Source organism: Rhea americana, unplaced genomic scaffold (genome assembly GCF_003343005.1).
Source record: "Rhea americana isolate MKP2758 unplaced genomic scaffold, rheAme1 scaffold_79, whole genome shotgun sequence".
NCBI lineage: Eukaryota > Metazoa > Chordata > Aves > Rheiformes > Rheidae > Rhea > Rhea americana.
In genome coordinates, this window is record NW_028186967.1 from 1,123,330 (window position 1) to 1,140,425 (window position 17,096).

At 36.2% G+C, this 17,096-nt stretch overlaps 1 protein-coding gene across 1 annotated transcript in view; it reads left to right on the plus strand.

Moving 5' to 3' along the window:
- Positions 1-14,800, plus strand: part of TRIM24 (tripartite motif containing 24) — a 189,364-nt gene extending 174,564 nt beyond the window's left edge. Inside the window, exons 11-20 of the mRNA XM_085322607.1 lie at positions 302-466; positions 2,012-2,191; positions 4,065-4,200; positions 5,390-5,462; positions 6,833-7,001; positions 7,587-7,897; positions 10,063-10,195; positions 11,545-11,619; positions 12,656-12,805; positions 13,756-14,800. Of these exons, the coding sequence (XP_085178733.1) occupies positions 302-466; positions 2,012-2,191; positions 4,065-4,200; positions 5,390-5,462; positions 6,833-7,001; positions 7,587-7,897; positions 10,063-10,195; positions 11,545-11,619; positions 12,656-12,805; positions 13,756-13,965 (1,602 nt within the window). The 3' untranslated portion in view covers positions 13,966-14,800. The remainder of the gene's footprint in view (positions 1-301; positions 467-2,011; positions 2,192-4,064; positions 4,201-5,389; positions 5,463-6,832; positions 7,002-7,586; positions 7,898-10,062; positions 10,196-11,544; positions 11,620-12,655; positions 12,806-13,755) is intronic.
- The last annotated feature ends 2,296 nt before the right edge of the window (positions 14,801-17,096 follow it).

A 17,096-nucleotide genomic window follows, 5' to 3' on the forward strand; every position in this document is an offset into this window, starting at 1 on the left:
CCAAGACTTTCTTGCATGGAACTGTGATTCTCCCATTTAACTTTCAAAGCTGAAAATGCTCTCACTAGCTCTTTTTTTTGDTATCCTTATTTATAATAAATAATTCATAACCATCTACTACATTTTATTTTTAACATCAATTTTCGATATGTGTTCTGTGATCACTCAGATGGTGTGGTGCTGGGTTTTTTTGCATGTAATTTGTTATGTATTTCAGGAGTATAAAAGGGCCACTAAATAAAACTTTCTGGAACACTGAATAAATATCACAGCTAACTTAGAGTTGYTTCCTTTTGTACAGGCACCTCCCCGCTTGATTCATTTTCAGAATCATAGCCCCAAGTCCAATGGGTCACCTCTTCCTGCACAACAGTTGAGATTTCCCTCAAACCAGAACATACCAAGGCAAGCAATAAAGCCCAACCCATTACAGATGGCATTCTTGGCACAGCAAGCTATAAAACAGGTAGGGTTTCTTTCTGTTTTCACTCACCATGTGGAAATAAAACATCAAACGTGCCTTGTATCATCTTGTGTTTCATTATGTTTCTAGTGTGCTTTGCAATTAGAACAGAGACTGCTTTCTTATCTATGACAAGATACCCACAGTTTTCTTGATGAGATAACTGTCACATTTCTTTCATTTGTTTTTCTAGTAGCTGAAATATTACAGAAATAAACCACTGTGCGTGATAYGTAGGTGTTTCATTCTGTTGCTTTGCTGTCACTATGACTCCTGGCCACTTACGCAGAACTTAACCTGAGCATGGTCTGCGCACTACAGTCAATAGATAGATAGAATAGAAAATCTCACCATTTAGTCTAATGCTAGTGACTTCACAAGTAACTAGATAAAAGCTTTAACTAAAAGCTATAGCTGCCACCATTCTCTGGAGTTTGCCAAATCTGAACTCTTACAGATGAGGAGAGGAAAGAAATTCCACAATTGTGGGACCTCTGCTGAGTGAGAGTGATCAATACCCAGCTGATCAGCAGTTGAACTGGGGTAAGAGCAAACACTTCAGATATTTTCTGGCTGTTCAGCAAGGCAAATCTTATTAAAAGACATATCAACATAAGAGTTGTTAGGTATGTGGAAGAAAAGAAGAGGGTCTTATCACCAGAGGTGTGTGTTGGGGGGAGAATCAAATGAACTTCATTTATGACCTGAGAAATGGAGTAATACCATTCACATGTTAGCAGTGCTTATGATATCAGAGAACTAACTTATTTCAACTAAATCAAAGAAAACTGCACAGTAAAGAGAACCAGTAACAAAAACTACACCATTTCTCTTGGGAGCCTCTGAAAAGAAGATTGGTCTGTCTGCAAACCTTTATATCCAGTGTTTCATTATCTAGTAATGTCTTTCTGAAACTAAGAATGGAATGACTGGCTGACAAGGACTTGAGCAGAGTCAAATTTTGCTTTCAGTTACCATGAAACTCCATTAAAGTCATTGAAAACTGTGTATGTCTAAATGAGAATGAAATTTAGTCCGACTTGACTGTGCACTTTATATCATGGTAATAAACATATAGGTGAGTAGAGACCCAGTCAGCATTTCAATTTCTTAATCACTTTAAGTTGTTAAGGAAGCAGCATCCAAGTGACACTATAGATTTTTACTTAATAAAAGTACTGGAGTAGTTGTGTATTCAGCATATTATCTGTGATGCCTTTATTTCACTAAAACTGTTATTCCTCCCACAACACTGTCAATGCAGCATGAAATATTAATAGATACTTAAATCGAGATATGGCTTTGAGTTTAAGAATTCACATTCATTTCTTTTATTCCTAGTTCTCAGCTACTTGTCATCTTTCCTTGTCTTGTAAGATTAGTTGTTGATATTAGATAACTTCAGAGTAAATCAGGATTTTAAGCTTGAATTCAGCTTACTAAACTAAGCTGCTTGCTTGGCTGATGAGTTAGAATCACTATATGCAATAGATGTGATCTTCTGTAGAAAAAAATCGTGTTGAATTGTGGATTATTATCTTTTCTTAGTGGCAGATTGGCAGTGGACAAACTTCAGCTGCCCCTTCAACTGCAAGCAGCACATCATCTACTCCTTCCAGCCCCACAGTCACTAGTGCTGTGGGATGTGATGGGAAGACATATGCTCCTCCTGTGATAGATCTGAGTTCTCCAGTGGGTAGCTCCTACAACYTACCATCTCTTCCAGATGTAAGTATAATATGCAAGCAATGTTTTACAGATTTTATTTTAAAGTAAATTGGAAAAGTTCTTAAATTTGAAAAGTAGACATCTTATTAGACTGAAGTTCTTCTTCTGTTTGTTGAAGTTAGATGGTTCTAGAAAACAGCATTACAGGGTTGCCTACATGTTGCTGGCAGTATTCAGGACAGTTCCAGGAACAGCCATAAGAGGTTTAGGACTACTAAGAAAAATAACATTGCAGGTTGTGCTTGTATTTGGTCTTGTTTGGATGCTGCATATTGACCTTCAGCTTGCACCTCTTTTTCTTCATTTTTTCTTCAAATGATACTAATGAAAATGAGTTAGCTTAGCTTTGGTTACTGTTGTCCACAGGTAGCACTGATTTGCTGATGGTATTTCTGGTAAATTTTTAATATTTTTTTTGAGATTTTTATCTAATTTAAAAAACTATTTTATTAAGGTATTAGCTATTGGTATATTGGACTCAAATATTCCTAATTTTTTTCTCTTAGCACTTTTCTTCGTATATCCTCTAACATGCATGTGAGCAGGTAGTGGAAGGAACATCGTAATACTATCTTTTCTTAGCTTCTGAAATTCTGTTTCAGAGTTTCTTCTGATTAGTACATATTTGTCAGAAGTTCACATTAGAGCTGTGGAGCTTTAGTCAGTTTATTTTTTTCCTTTTTTTTTTGAATAGGTGCTTAGCCTATTTTTGTTGTCTGAAGTTTGTAGATACCTGGAATCTCATGTTTTCTAGTCATAGCTTGCTGTTAATCTTTTTCCCTCCTGTCTTTTGTTCTCCTCAATAAACTCTCCAATAAAATGTTCTGGTTTTTTTTTTTTTTTTTTTTTTTTTTTTTTTTAACCAGAGTACATTGCAATCACAGTATCTGTCAGGGTAAAAAGATGTACTGCACAGCGCAATCATGAAACACTATTGAATCTTTGAGAGGTTTAGCATGCTGACTTTGTGTGYAGTGTCATTTTAAATTCTTCTAATTGTATGTGGTTATGTTTATGCTATCAAAACATATTGCCCAAATCACTGTAAATATGCTGAGCTAGCAGATGCTTTCAATCTACTCCTGTAAAGCCTAGTAAGTTTCAGTGATCAATGCAGTTGCTACCAGTGGATTTGTGATATATCTAGGTAATTTGGACTACTAATACCAAGCTGACCTATATTCTGAGCACACATTGATGATCTTGATAAAAAGAAATCAGTTTCCAAAATGTTAGTTTTCTTATGATAAATCTGGAATGTTCAATTTTTGCAGGAAGTTAAGGTGATGAAGTGGAAGCCCCTAAAACAGATTTCATTTTTCTGACCTGAGCCATGAGTGAAAAGACAAGCCTTGGCTTACAGTTTGTATTTTGAGTAAGCATGCATGACTCCTGTACTGAAGATAAGTAGAACAGATGGGATTAAGTATCCCTTAAGATTATTCTAGTCCTGTTCAGCATTAGTAGATAAATGGGTAGTTAGTGAATTGCTTATTTTTAGAATAAATAACACGAGCATCTTGAAGGAGTGTATTTCTATACAATTTCAACTCCTCTGACCTCAGTGTGTGAAAGTTACGTGTCTGATGTAAGCCTTCCTGTGTAGCTGATGGAGAAAAATAGGGACCTCCAGAGTCATCTAGTCTTAAAATAATGGTATGACACRTTGTCTAGATGTGACCATTTCTTTACTTTTTGGAGAGAGCAAGATAACTTTAGCCATCTAAGCAGCGAAGTGGCTAATCTAAAAAAAAGTCAAGTGAGATGTATTTTGGTATTTACCTCCAACATAATGTATATATGGTAGATGCTTCTTTCCCTTTTCCCTTCCCCAACACTTAATTGCTTCTCCCCCCACCCCCCAATCTTTTAGATTGACTGTTCAGGAAACGTCACACTGGATACCATTGTAAGGAAGGATGGTGCAGCAGAGCAGAATCAGCCAAAACCCCCTTCAAACAGAACTGTCCAGTCACCAAATTCATCAGTTCCATCACCAGGCCTCTCAGGTAACGGGATTGTGTTGCAATTTAAGTCCTGTAGTGGAGGACTCTAAATTGGCTGTGTTAAATAGAAAAATCAATTCTGATATCAGCACTTATATCAAAAATGAGAAGTTGAAAAGTGAGGGCAAAGATGGATAAAACCAAGTATAGGATAAATCTGAGATAAGGTTTCAGTATTGTCAGCAAAACTGTGTAGACAGATCTTAGAAACATGATGGAAAAAGAAATAGGAGGTTTTAGCAAATTAAAAATGCAAGTATATTTGTAGAAAAAGGCACTCTTAGGAGTATACGCGGTTAAAACCTAGAGGATGTTGTAAGCTGCAAGTATTTGAAAGGGTAAGTAGGGTAGGATATAACGAGAAACAATGTCTATAGGTTGTGACTTGAACTTCATTTTGGTCATTAGAAAATATTTTCACTACGAGTGTAGTGCAGGTTCACTGTGTGCGCTGGCACAGATTCCCCAAAGAGGTTATTGTTAAGGGTAGCTGAATGTGGTGGACTTGAAGAAYCCAGGATCTTCCTCCTCACCACGAACAGTGGAGATGAATGGGTGCTCCTTACCCCCATATCCAGATCAAGCCAGTAGTGAGTCTGTGTGCATGAGTTACCAGAATGTGCACGCGCAGACAGATTAGTGCAGACAGGACAATGTATTCGCAGGCATCCACATAAACACAGGCAGCACAAATAACTCAGTCCTGTTTCTCAGGATCATTGCTCAGGTAAAACCCCCTTCACAGACCCCTTTAGTTATCTAGTCCCCAGGCCCTTGGTGTCTCTCATATCTAGCCCCTAGATCGCTTGTCCTCCTTGGCAGTAAGGTTAGCTTAAAGTTTCCTAACAGATCTCTCATACACATATTCAAGAGCACACTGGCACAGAAAGTGAGAAATAGAATTTGGTAAGAAGATAAGACAGACCACAGTGATCAGGAATGGCTCAACCAAGCAAAGGTGACTGACCAAGCAGCCAGCTTACATGTAGTGGGCCCTTTTTAGTCTTCCCCTCCCCTCCATTATCCCATACTTCTCATCATCTCATGAATTTATGTTAAATAAAGTATAGGCTAAATAGATAAATTAGTAACTCAAGAGAAGGAACTTGCCCAAAACCTTTTGTACTTCTCCAAGTCGTATATCAAACTTGGCACAATTCTGTTTTATTCTAATTTGTTTCCTCTGTACTAGGAGGAGTGAGTGTGACAAACATACACCCTCCAATTCGTTCACCCAGTGCATCCAGTGTTGGAAGTAGAGAGAGGTAAGAAACAAGTGGGAGAGAGAAAAAGCATAACTTCAATCTCCACAGAATATGCTATGTATAGCCTTGGTCTCTTCTATCATTAATCCATGCTGAAGTTAATTTGCTTCACCTTCTCTGTTAAGAGACCGAGTCTAGTGGGTATCATAGCAGTCTTTGCAGTCTGAAGTAGTAATTTCATTTGTAATGTATTAATAGCAGACCTAAAAATGTAGTAACTCTGTAGATGATGGCTAGATTGGTGTTACTAATAGGTTACTTATTGTAAATTTTGTTTGAAATTCAGCAAATTCAGCTAAAGAAAAAGTTGCATACTGAAGGTCTTTGTAGAACCATAAATGACTTCAGATTTTAGAAATCAATGTTACAAAGAGGGTTATTAAGAATTTTCTGCCATAATATAGTTGGTTAAAGTGAGCAGTAGATATCTATTGAGAGTCTACAAAGGTGTTTTATCCCTTAGTGATGGAATATTAATGAACAAATAGGTTTAGACGTTGTTTGAAGAGAGCAGATCCATTAATGTTTCAGTACTTTAAGGCATGTATCTTACACAAGATCAATTTTTCCACAAGGGGAGAAATCAGGTGATGTTCATGCTACTTGAATTGGAAATGCAGATACTTTTTAATATAGAATACCTCTTCCTATATTCCGCTTAGGTAGTAAACACTATGAAGGACTCCAGACATCCATATATAAACTGCTAAATGTTTGAAATTCTATCTACTGTCACTTGAATTCATTCACTTTAAAAAAAAAAAAAAAAAAAAAAAAAAAAAAAACAGTAATGGAAGAATTTTAAATCCAAAAAAAACTTTTTCAGTTATATATTCTTTTTTTATCATATATACACATATGAGCAAGGACAGTGTCCAGTCCTTAAAGCAGGGCCCCACTTTCTCTGAAGTTGACAGGTTATGAGAAACTCTGCCAAAATATTGTGAACATATGTGCTTTATCTGCTTATTTGCTAGTGTGTAGTTTATAATGATCAGTTCAACTGTGGAGAAGCACAGATTTTTCCCCAAGATATGGCTGTATCTCCTCTAAAATGAAATGGTATTMAGTGGAAATGCTATTCTGTTTATAACCTAAAAGAATTGGAGATTATTTACAAGTCTTTCACTAATGGGAACTAAAATCATGAGCAGCTCTGTAGTTCTGGAGCTAAGCTGTTAAACTTTCCCTTCCTGTAACACCTTTTCAATATACATGAAAAGATAAAAATTCAAGTGTTGTATTCTATTAAAGTGGTGAAGAATGGAAAATGGATTAGAATCGTGGGATCTCAGAAAGCATCAATGTACAGCAGTTGTCCCACTATGACTCTAAATTTCCTTTTTCCTGCCTCTTTTTCTCATTTACAGTTCTAGCTCCTCCAGCAAGCCGCCAGGAGCTGATTCTACACACAGAGTCCCAGTTGTTATGTTGGAGCCKATCAGAATTAAACAAGAGTCTAGTGCAGCAAATGAGAACTTTGATTTCCCAATTGTTATAGTGAAGCAAGAAACAGATGAAGAATCACGGCCTCAGAATGTAATGTTAACAACTCTCTTTATAAAGATTTATTTTCCATTTGGTAGTKGAGGGTATTTTGTATGTATGGGGAAAAAATAATTTAAAAATACTCTGGGGACTTATTTTTCAGTGGAAAAAGCTAAAGGTATTGTTGTAAAAGGTAGAGGTAAAATTCAAAATCAAACTATTCCTAATGTCAATTAAGTTAAATTTGTGATCAGACTGCTTTCATCTRTTTAAAAACTTATAGATGGGAAATAGCAAAACAATTGCAAACATCAGATTTTCATGTGGTGCTATGAAATGTTTTTAATCATAGCACCCTTATTTTTTTGTATATTATTGCACTATTTGGGGGGGACATAAAAGATTAATTCAATTTTTTATTACTGAAGCAGTATTTAAAATGTCAGAATTTGCTCTTCATAACTAACTTGTATTTAGTTGCTTGAAGCTGTAGCTATGATAGTAGTCCTTGCATAGATATTACAAGTTATACGACTAACAGCATRTAAGTTCCTTATTCTAGTCAGTTTACTCGTTGTTAGTGATATTTAAATTCACTTCAGTAGTATAACCAAGCTGCCTGTGCTTTTCTTGCAGACATTTTCAAGAAGCATACTTACTTCACTGCTGTTAGATAGCAATCATAATTCTACTTCTGATGAAGCTGTATTAAGAACAGATGCACCAGACAGCACAGATGATCAACCACAGATACTGCAGGAGAGTATCACCAGTGGGAAGACAGGATGGTTAGGCCCCCCTCATGTAGGGGAGGGCAGAAAAGAAGATGATCCCAATGAAGACTGGTGTGCAGTGTGTCAAAATGGAGGAGAACTCCTTTGTTGTGAGAAATGTCCTAAAGTATTCCATCTTTCTTGCCATGTCCCTACACTGATGAACTTTCCAAGGTAATTATGACTACATTAATTCCATATGAACTTTCAATAGAAGACACAAGCTGTGAATTGTGAGCCCCAATGTAGGAACTCCAGCCTTAAAGGGATTTTTGTTGTCTTTGAAGTCTTGAAGTCTGAAGTTTTATTAATTAGTAAAAATTGGAATTTGCATTGAAATGTTATTTTAACTTTATTGTAGCTGTAAAATCTATGACAGAACTCTTCACTTATGTGGCACGTAGGCAAGATCACTTATATCTAGGGCATCTATTACCTGTGGCCTTAAAACTGGGCTACAGAGTTACCTATGTATCATAAAAACCCTTTAAGGGCAACAGAAGAGTTAACATTTCTTTTAATAGTAATAAAAATATTCAAAAATCTAAACTAAACTAATATAGTATCAAATGTTACTCACTGTAGTATTAAAAATGGCTGTACTCCARGCATGAGATGTAGTGCTGTTAACATTTTGTTTAGCACTGAAACAAGCTGTAGGCTTTCATGATTGGTTGTTATAATAAAACTGCTCAATTTATTCAGTCTAGTTTCAAAATTCAATCTTAATATACATGCTAACTGAAAATAGGTTGTCGTTGTTGTTACAAGTATTACTGAGGTTTGCTTCTGGAATTAATGTCTTTGATAAAATAATTGGCATTTGTGATGTTCCAACTCAGAAATACTGTGCAATAAGCTTATTAAAGGATAAAAGCATCTGTTACAACATGCTCACTGTTTAATGATTTTATGTAAATATTAGGTTTTCTTATTAAATATCAGTATAGTTTGTTTAAAACTGCTGGTGTAATCCATTTGGATAGTAGCTTAGTTTTGTAGACTGATGTCTTACCCGTAGTTTCTCCATCTGTACAACCATTCTTTTATGTTTGTYAGCAGTGTCAGTCCATTTCTTTCACGATTTTTGCTGTTCTTCAAGTGGATAGAATGTTTTCCCCTATAGATTAACAAGATCACTTTGTCTTTTTTCCTCTATGCTATCACATTCCACCCTGTGTGGATTCTTGTATATATAATATATATTTATGTCTTCTCTGCATCTTTCATGTGTTTCTTGTTTTCTTGCATAAAATCTTTGGGTCAGGGCACAAATCTGTTTTTGTATACTATCTAYTGCATCATTCCTCTGATGCTGGTCCAGGCACAGAAGTGAGGCTGTCAAGTTAAAACAGTAGAAGGCAGAAGATTTTTGAAGGCAAATGGCTGTTATGCTAAAACTAGCAGATGGTGGAAATCTTTGGATTACTCTAAAACCGATTTGATTTTTTTTTTAAGCTTGGAAAGTCTTCTGCATTACTGTTGAAATGAACTCAAAAGTGCTACAGAAACTATTCCCTAAGATCTTATCATAATAAGATATCTCTGCATAAGAACTTGCATACTTTGTATCTAACAACTAGTTATTGCTGAATTCTGTCCCCCATGTAAGAAGTACAATTCAGCCCTCTTGTGGTTATCTGCAAAGATGCAAGTTTCTTCATTTATGGAGAACTAAATTAAAACCATAGACTTAGGTTTTAAAAGCCTAGGGAGCTTCACAAATTAAGGGAGCTTGTGAATGTGGTCATCTTACAGAATTGGTTTTATCTTGTTCTTTTGCTGTGTCACCTGTAGTATCATCTGCAGGGTTTTACTAGACACTAATTGTTAACTTAGAAAATTTTTCAGCAGTTCCTTTAGTAGATGAAGAATTTCTAGGTTTCAAAAAAATTTGTTTAAGGTATTCCATATAGAGTAGTAATATGTTGTAGTTCAGAYTTGCAAAGGGAAAATACAGTTATCACATGACACACTTTTCCTTCTGTTCAATTTATTTCATTTGTCTACAACTGATTCCTTCAGTCTCTCTGTAGTAAGGAAATAGACCTTTGATTAAAGCTGTGGTTTAATCCTGTCAGGTCAAATGAACAGTTTAAGCACTAACAAAAATGGAAATCATTTTGCCAGTGCTGTTAAAAAGGAAAGCTCTAATGTGATGTTCTTTGCCAACAGTCCCTTTCTTTGCCTTTGTAGTTGTAGAAATAAAAAATGCACCAAGCTTTTTTTTTTTTTTTTTTAATACACCCTACAAATAAAGAAAAACTTCTCCAGATGTGGAAAGCCTTTCAAGACTGTGCTACTTCACTGAGATTAATCAATCTGTTTTTCTTGTTCAGTGGAGAGTGGATTTGTACATTCTGTCGGGATTTGTCCAAGCCAGAAGTTGAATATGATTGTGATAACCCCATTCACAACTCTGAAAAAAGAAAATTGGAAGGCACTGTGGGCTTGGCACCAATAGATCGTAGGGTAAGGATAAATGGGAACTGTCTTACTGCTTTTTGTATTATGGAATGTATGCTTTTTTAAAGTGGTGGTAAATATGTAAATTCACTTAAATACGCTCTGAGAGCCTAGCAACCTTCATTGGAATATTCTGAACATGACATTCTGAAAGCTGGAGAAGYGATTGTGGTGTGATACTGTGAACAGGGACTGGACTCTGGGAAATACAAAGCATTGCTTCTAGTATTGACTAGAAGCAGCATATGCACACGATCCTTTCCCTTTGGTATATTTTTCTGTTTGTTTCTGCTCTCCAAATTTAGCATAAACTGACTTCAACTAATCTTTAGTCATTAAAGCATTTCRTTAATACCCTTCTAAAAAGTTTTTTTTATAATGAAGATGTACAGAGATGCAACACTGACCCTACAGAGGTTAACACAAGTCTCTGAGAATATCTGCTATCCTTTTACAGCACTGAATATTCTGGTGGAAAAACTACAAAWCAAACTGTTTTTTTTCCTTAAAGCTCAGAATTAATTTAGAAAATTGTACTCTGCCTTTTGAGCAGATAGTTGAACTGTTTTTTAGAACCCTTTAGGTTTCTGGGCTTTAATTTGTTGTTTTTTGTTTAAAACAACAGATTTTTTTAAAGTAATTCTGAAGTGTATTGGAAATTTTAAATAWTTTTTTACTTGGTTTCAGTTAGTAAGTTGTGTAAATACACTGAAATTAATGTTTTATTTGGGGGGCTTAGTCTACCTGTAGAACTATTATTTACATGTGATACTGTCCAGAGTATCACAGGACATGTGATACTGTCCTGTAAATATTCTGATGAAGGATCAGGAAGCATAAAATCACAAAAACTTATTTTTAGAATCTCTTTTAAGGCTCATGATCCGGTTTAATATACTTGAGCACATAGGAAAAATATTCTGTCCTACTGCTGACAAAAAGCAGCATATGCATTGCACTCACAGACCAGTTATGCTCAGGTCAGGAGAAATACCACTGGTATCTCTGAGTATTTACTGGTGTACAAAGAGCCATACAGAGAGCCATGCATGCTTTATATGTTCTTTGGAACATCCACTGAACTCAGCTAATACTGAATGATACTGTTGGTAACTGTGTAAGGTCTCATAAAATGCATCTGAGTTAATTATGACATGATATATCTATTGCAGAAAAATACTACAGGACGTTGAAGACTGTTAAGCTTACTTCCAGATACAGTTTTTGTATTCAGTTTCTACTTGGAGGTTGGGGGAAATACCAAACATCTTTTTGATATCTTCTGCAGCTTATTCTTTAAAAACAAATTATGGAGAATTCTCTGATTACTTGAATATCTATTTTTCTTGACACAGAAGTGTGAAAGGCTGCTGCTATACCTTTACTGTCATGAAATGAGTCTTGCTTTTCAAGATCCAGTTCCTCCTACAGTATGTACCTCACTTATTTCCTTTCCATTTTATACCAGTCAGTAACATAATTGGCATGTTCTTAATTGCATTATTGTTGCCAATTGGGGTCCATTATCAGGAGGCAAGTTCCCTTGGATATTGTGTGTCAGATAGTTTTAATAAAATTACATACATCTGAAGGGAAGCTGAAAGGTAAAACATTGGKTTGGAAGGTGGTTTGCTAGTAAAATTCTGCAAGACCGGATTTTACTTACTACTTCATAAATAGATGCAAAAAAACAAGTGCTAACTCTATCTGCTGATTTTACAATGCTGAGTGATATCAATAAAAAAGTGATTTTTTWAAAAAAATAATGATARTGAGAACTGGAGTTTTCATAGTACTAATGTGAAATTGAATTTTTGTATTATTACCTGGGAGTTCATTAGTTTAAAATGCTAAAGAAAATCTGGGTGCCTTAGATGATTGAAGGATGACAACAAGTTACTCGTTCTGTTACCATAAAAAAGCAGTTTTTCTTTTAAAAGAAAGAACAAATCTTAATCATACAAGCACAATCAAGATTCCAAAATAATTTTCTCTGTAATACACCACTATTTCCGAAGATACATTTCTTGACCAAATTTCACTTTCAGCAACACATACAGTGCTTCCTTTTAAGTGGATTGGGAAAGATATGGCAGGACAGTCTTCGTAGTGAAACTTAAAAGACAATTCATTTGACTATGTAAAAAGATAARAATGTTCAAATCATTTACTGTGTCCTATATTATAAATGCAGTGTGGTTTATTTGATTTATTTTTATTTTGCTTTGCTTTTAAWATAGACATTGGCAACAGTGTATTTTAGCCAATAAACTCTCATAGATTACTGTTACTCCAGAATCAATCTGTGTATATGTTAAATATATATATATATATGTTATTTATAATTTTCATGTCTTAGTCTTATCTTCAAAGCACAATTTTAAATCTTCCCCTCTCCATCAGAACTAGAGGTTTAGAGAACAATAAGCAATGAACATGTGGTAAAACTTTTTTTTCTCCCTATAGGTTCCTGATTATTACAAAATAATCAAGAAGCCTATGGACTTGTCAACCATCAAGAAAAGACTTGAAGTAACAGATTCATTCTACGCAAAACCAGAGGATTTTGTGGCTGATTTCAGACTGATTTTCCAAAACTGTGCTGAATTTAATGAGGTTAGAAAAAGTAGATACCTCATCTTGTTTTGTAGACTTAGATTGCTTCAGGAGAACTGTAGTGGGGGTAGAAGTTATAACACCAGAACTCTTTGAATTAAACTTGTTTTGATGATGAGACTTCATTGAAAACACAGATTGCACTTTAAACTACTTTGGTTTTAGATGACTGTACAGTATAGATGCTTCCATGGAAAGAAGGAGGGTGGTAACAAACATATTGACTAAATGGCAGGACAACCAGTAAGGAATAGGATAATCATTGATCTCAGAGGTTAATGGTGGACATTGGATAAAAAATTGTTTCAATTTCCACTACCTCAAAAGCACCCTACTAAATCTTAAGTTCAGTGAAATTTTCATTCTGGGAGGTCCTTRCTTGCCCTTTTGACCTCTAGTTTTGTGTTGGTTGATTATTCTCCCTCACCTCACATAAGGAAACACATAATGGTGTGCTGGTACTGAGCAGACCACAAAAGCAGGAAGGATCCCAGTGGGAATAAAGGTTTATGTAAGTGGTAAGTAATATTTCACTGTAATTTAAAAATAAGTCTGTAAGTTAGAGCAAAGTCTAGCATTTTATGCAATTGTTCYGAAGCACACCCTCAACACACATCTATTTATTTCACAGCATAATCCACGTTTTTTAAAAAGTCAAAATGTAGTAGTTCGTAAAATTTCTTTATRTAGCTTTCAGAGCCCATGTTATATGGCTATTGCAGTTGGCTTCTGTGAGAATCTGTAAGAGAAAAAGGTTGATGGGATATTAGCCAAAACTTCTGCCTTCTCCCTCTGTTTTTCAGGCTTGTGCTCTTTGTTACTGCATGTTCAACAGGTGCCGTTAATATTACTATTTGCTTTTCATAGTTTCTAAATCACTTTAGGTCCTTGAGGTGCTCTAGATATAATGCTATTTCATGATGCACTGATACTGTTAATTCACCCAACAGCCTGATTCAGAAGTAGCTGATGCTGGCATGAAGCTTGAAGCATACTTTGAAGAACTTCTGAAAAGCCTTTATCCTGAGAGAAAGTTCCCTGTACAACCAAACTGCCAGAGTGAAAAAGATAATGCAGAACTTACTGAYGACTCAGATGATGATTTTGTACAGCCCCGGAAAAAACGCCTCAAAGGAGAAGACCGTCAGTTGCTTAAATGAGTCGCACGTATTGCTATGGAACGTTTTTTAAAAACTATGAATATTTATCACTGTTAATTGTCAAAAGGGGAAAAATCATGACTACTTTGACCTGTAGGTTTGTGGATGTTTACTAGACTTTCTACTTCTCCTCTAAAACACAAATCTAATGGTGATCAAGGCATGTGGAGAGCTGTTTCTCTGGAGTTCCAAACTTTCATCCTACTTCTGGAACAATATGGAAATTGCTATTTGAGTGGAATGACAGCTGCTCAAATTGAGGAAGCTGCTCTGCTTTGAGGAAGGAAAGAAATTTGTATAGAATTGAAGTTGAAAACATTACATGGGTTCAACATGTGGCTTTCTGATTTTGAAGAAAATGTGATTTCACCAGACATTTAATTTTACCAAAGGCATGTGGCTGGCCATAATTTTGATTTTTCACTGTACTGTATTTAACAGAAGCCAAGAAAACAGATGGTGTAATATTGTTGTCCTTTGATACTGACTGGTACAATGAAGAYGTAGTTGCCCCCAAAGAAGGTATCAGTGATTTTAAAATGTAAGGGAGAGTGTATTAAAAATAATTTTAAAAAAGGGGTGGAATTTGTGTGGTTTTAATGAAGACAAGAAAAGACAATGTGCTCTCTTTTACACCATCTCTTTCACCACCAGCAAGAAGCAATGGTATTCCTGTACTATATTGTTTAACAGGTATTTCACAGGTTTGATGGACCTATATTTAATGGAGSTCATGGGAAAATTGCAAGGCAAAAATGATTGCGTGCAGCTATTGTTATTGGTCTTTGGGTATGTTTAGGAAAAAGACATCCTTTCTGTCCACAAGCTCTTAATATTTTACCAAATTTCTAAATAGATTATTTTGAGAGTGCAACCTGCATTGGTGTACGCTTGGACTTACACGAATTTGTAAAGAATAACAATAATGCTCTTTCATCCTTTGTCTGTCCTTCTTAAAATCACCAGAAGGTGAGGACAAATTACCTTTTTAGCTTGCTCTAATTTCCAAAAGGGTTGTCAACAACATAGGTGGTTGTTTATGCCTTCAAAGATTGCAGAGTTAGAGTAGTATTCGTTGGTGGCTACTCCAGCTATTGGCTTGCACTCATCGTTTGTGTTATCTTAAAACTGAATTTTAGGGAGAGCAGGCAATCTCTTACATTAACTGTACTTTCATTGTTCCAGAGCTTTGCAGATGGAATTATAAAGACACTTGTGTGTACGCAAGCCTGCTTTTGACTTGCTATCTGGCACTGTTACGGTGCTGGGGATAGATCACTGAGGAGACTAGATGCAAGTGCTGTCTGCCTCCTTTCTGTGGACATMTGTGCACACAGAAAAAGGCCTTTTTTTTTTTTCCACCAGATTAGATGCTACTGCCTGCCTTTGTCATAGGGAGGCACTGCCTACTAAAGTGTAATGGGCACTTCAAAGAAAAAAAACACTATCAGCTGTATTTACAGCAGGCCTTTGGCAGTCACAATAGCTTTTGAAATGCTGTGCTGATTTGGTTGAATTTTAAGCCGGAGATAGCCATTTTCTCTTTTTTTCTTCTGTTGTTTGTGGGAAACTTTTTATTACCTAAAGAGAATTGCTGTAGCARTTCTACCGTCCATTGTACCAGAAAAGAGAAGGAGAGGTAAAGGAGCAGAAGAGGACTGTGAAGGAAGGCATTTTCACCAAACGGGTGTGATCAGTGCACACTACAGGAGCACAGAGATGAGAAATAAGAGGCATAGCCTCTGCAACACTTGAGGTCTTAAAAATCTAGTGATGCCTGAAAGTTCTAGATGCCCAGTCACCAAGTGTAGCTGTGCTGCCAGGGGAAGGTGCTGAGCATTTCTCTGAGCAATAGGTTCCAAGCACAAATTTATTAGGAGGCTTTATGCATTTGGAGGTGAAGTCACGCACCTCTGTACCTTCACACTCACTGTGTCCTTACAGTGAAAAGTAGTAGGGAGAGGAGCAGAGATGTATTCTTGCAGTCCAGTTATTTCTCTGTCTGCTTTTGATTCTCGCTTAACACACAACCTTTTYGAAATTATACAGCCAACACTTTAACCAATTGGAACAGTTTATTTTAAAACTGCAGGTAGGTTTCCGTGAAAAATATAGATGAGCTGTAAAAATGGTTTTTCTTCTATGATCTTTCTCATTCATGTTTTTCTCTTTTAGTGCTGGAACAGTTTATAGAACCTTCATCACTATAGTCTGAGATGGAGATGAGAAGAAAGATTAGGAAACATGGCGGTCCATTCCCTGTTTTCTTCACCTTCCAGATGTTTGTTCATAAGAAAAGATTTTCCAAAAAAAAAAAAAAAAACACTCTGAAATACAAATTGAGATTGTTCTTGACATTTATCAGCTTGGAGAAAGTGGCTGCAGTAAGCAACGCAGATGACAGTTCTTCAAAAAGTCAATCACATGGCTGACCAGCTATCCAGCTGACTGACCTCTTGCATTAACTGTAGAGCCAGGCAGGCTGGCCACTTGGTCCCTCAGTGTTAGATCTGAATGTCCAGATGAGCTTGTGATTTCTATGCTTTGTTCTGGCCTACCAGTTTATACAGGGGATGAGGCAGGGATGGCTTTGACTATCCAGCGTGCTACAGCTGCTGTCAGATCTTGAATGCCTTCATGCAGAGAACCAGTGGACAGGTTGCCAAGAGACTCAAGGTTTAGTAGCCCCTGCTTGCCAGCTGCCTCCTGAGAGGCTGATCTGCATGCTATGATTGAGCTGTGTGGGTGGGTGAGCACAAAGGCAGGCCATTTTTTCAGCAAATTATCTGAAAATTCTGTTAAATAATTCAGTAGAAAACTCTGACTCAGCTTTAGTCTCCTACTCTTGAATGTCACCCTAAGAACCTTCAGAAATTGCCTGTGTAATGGGGCTTGATGTCTTGATGTTAAATTTAACTGCTATAATGGAGATGATACATGCATAAATATTTGTGGAATGCTCTTTTGTTTTCCTAAAGAAGCATTGCATTTGTTTAATATGCAGTGGTGAAGATAATTACTTTCTGCATTTTTTCCCCCCTCTGGCCCAATCTACTGAAGTAAATAGGATGGTAATCAATACCAATTTTTAGCCTGCAAGTAATGTAATCTTTGTATAGAACACTTGCTTT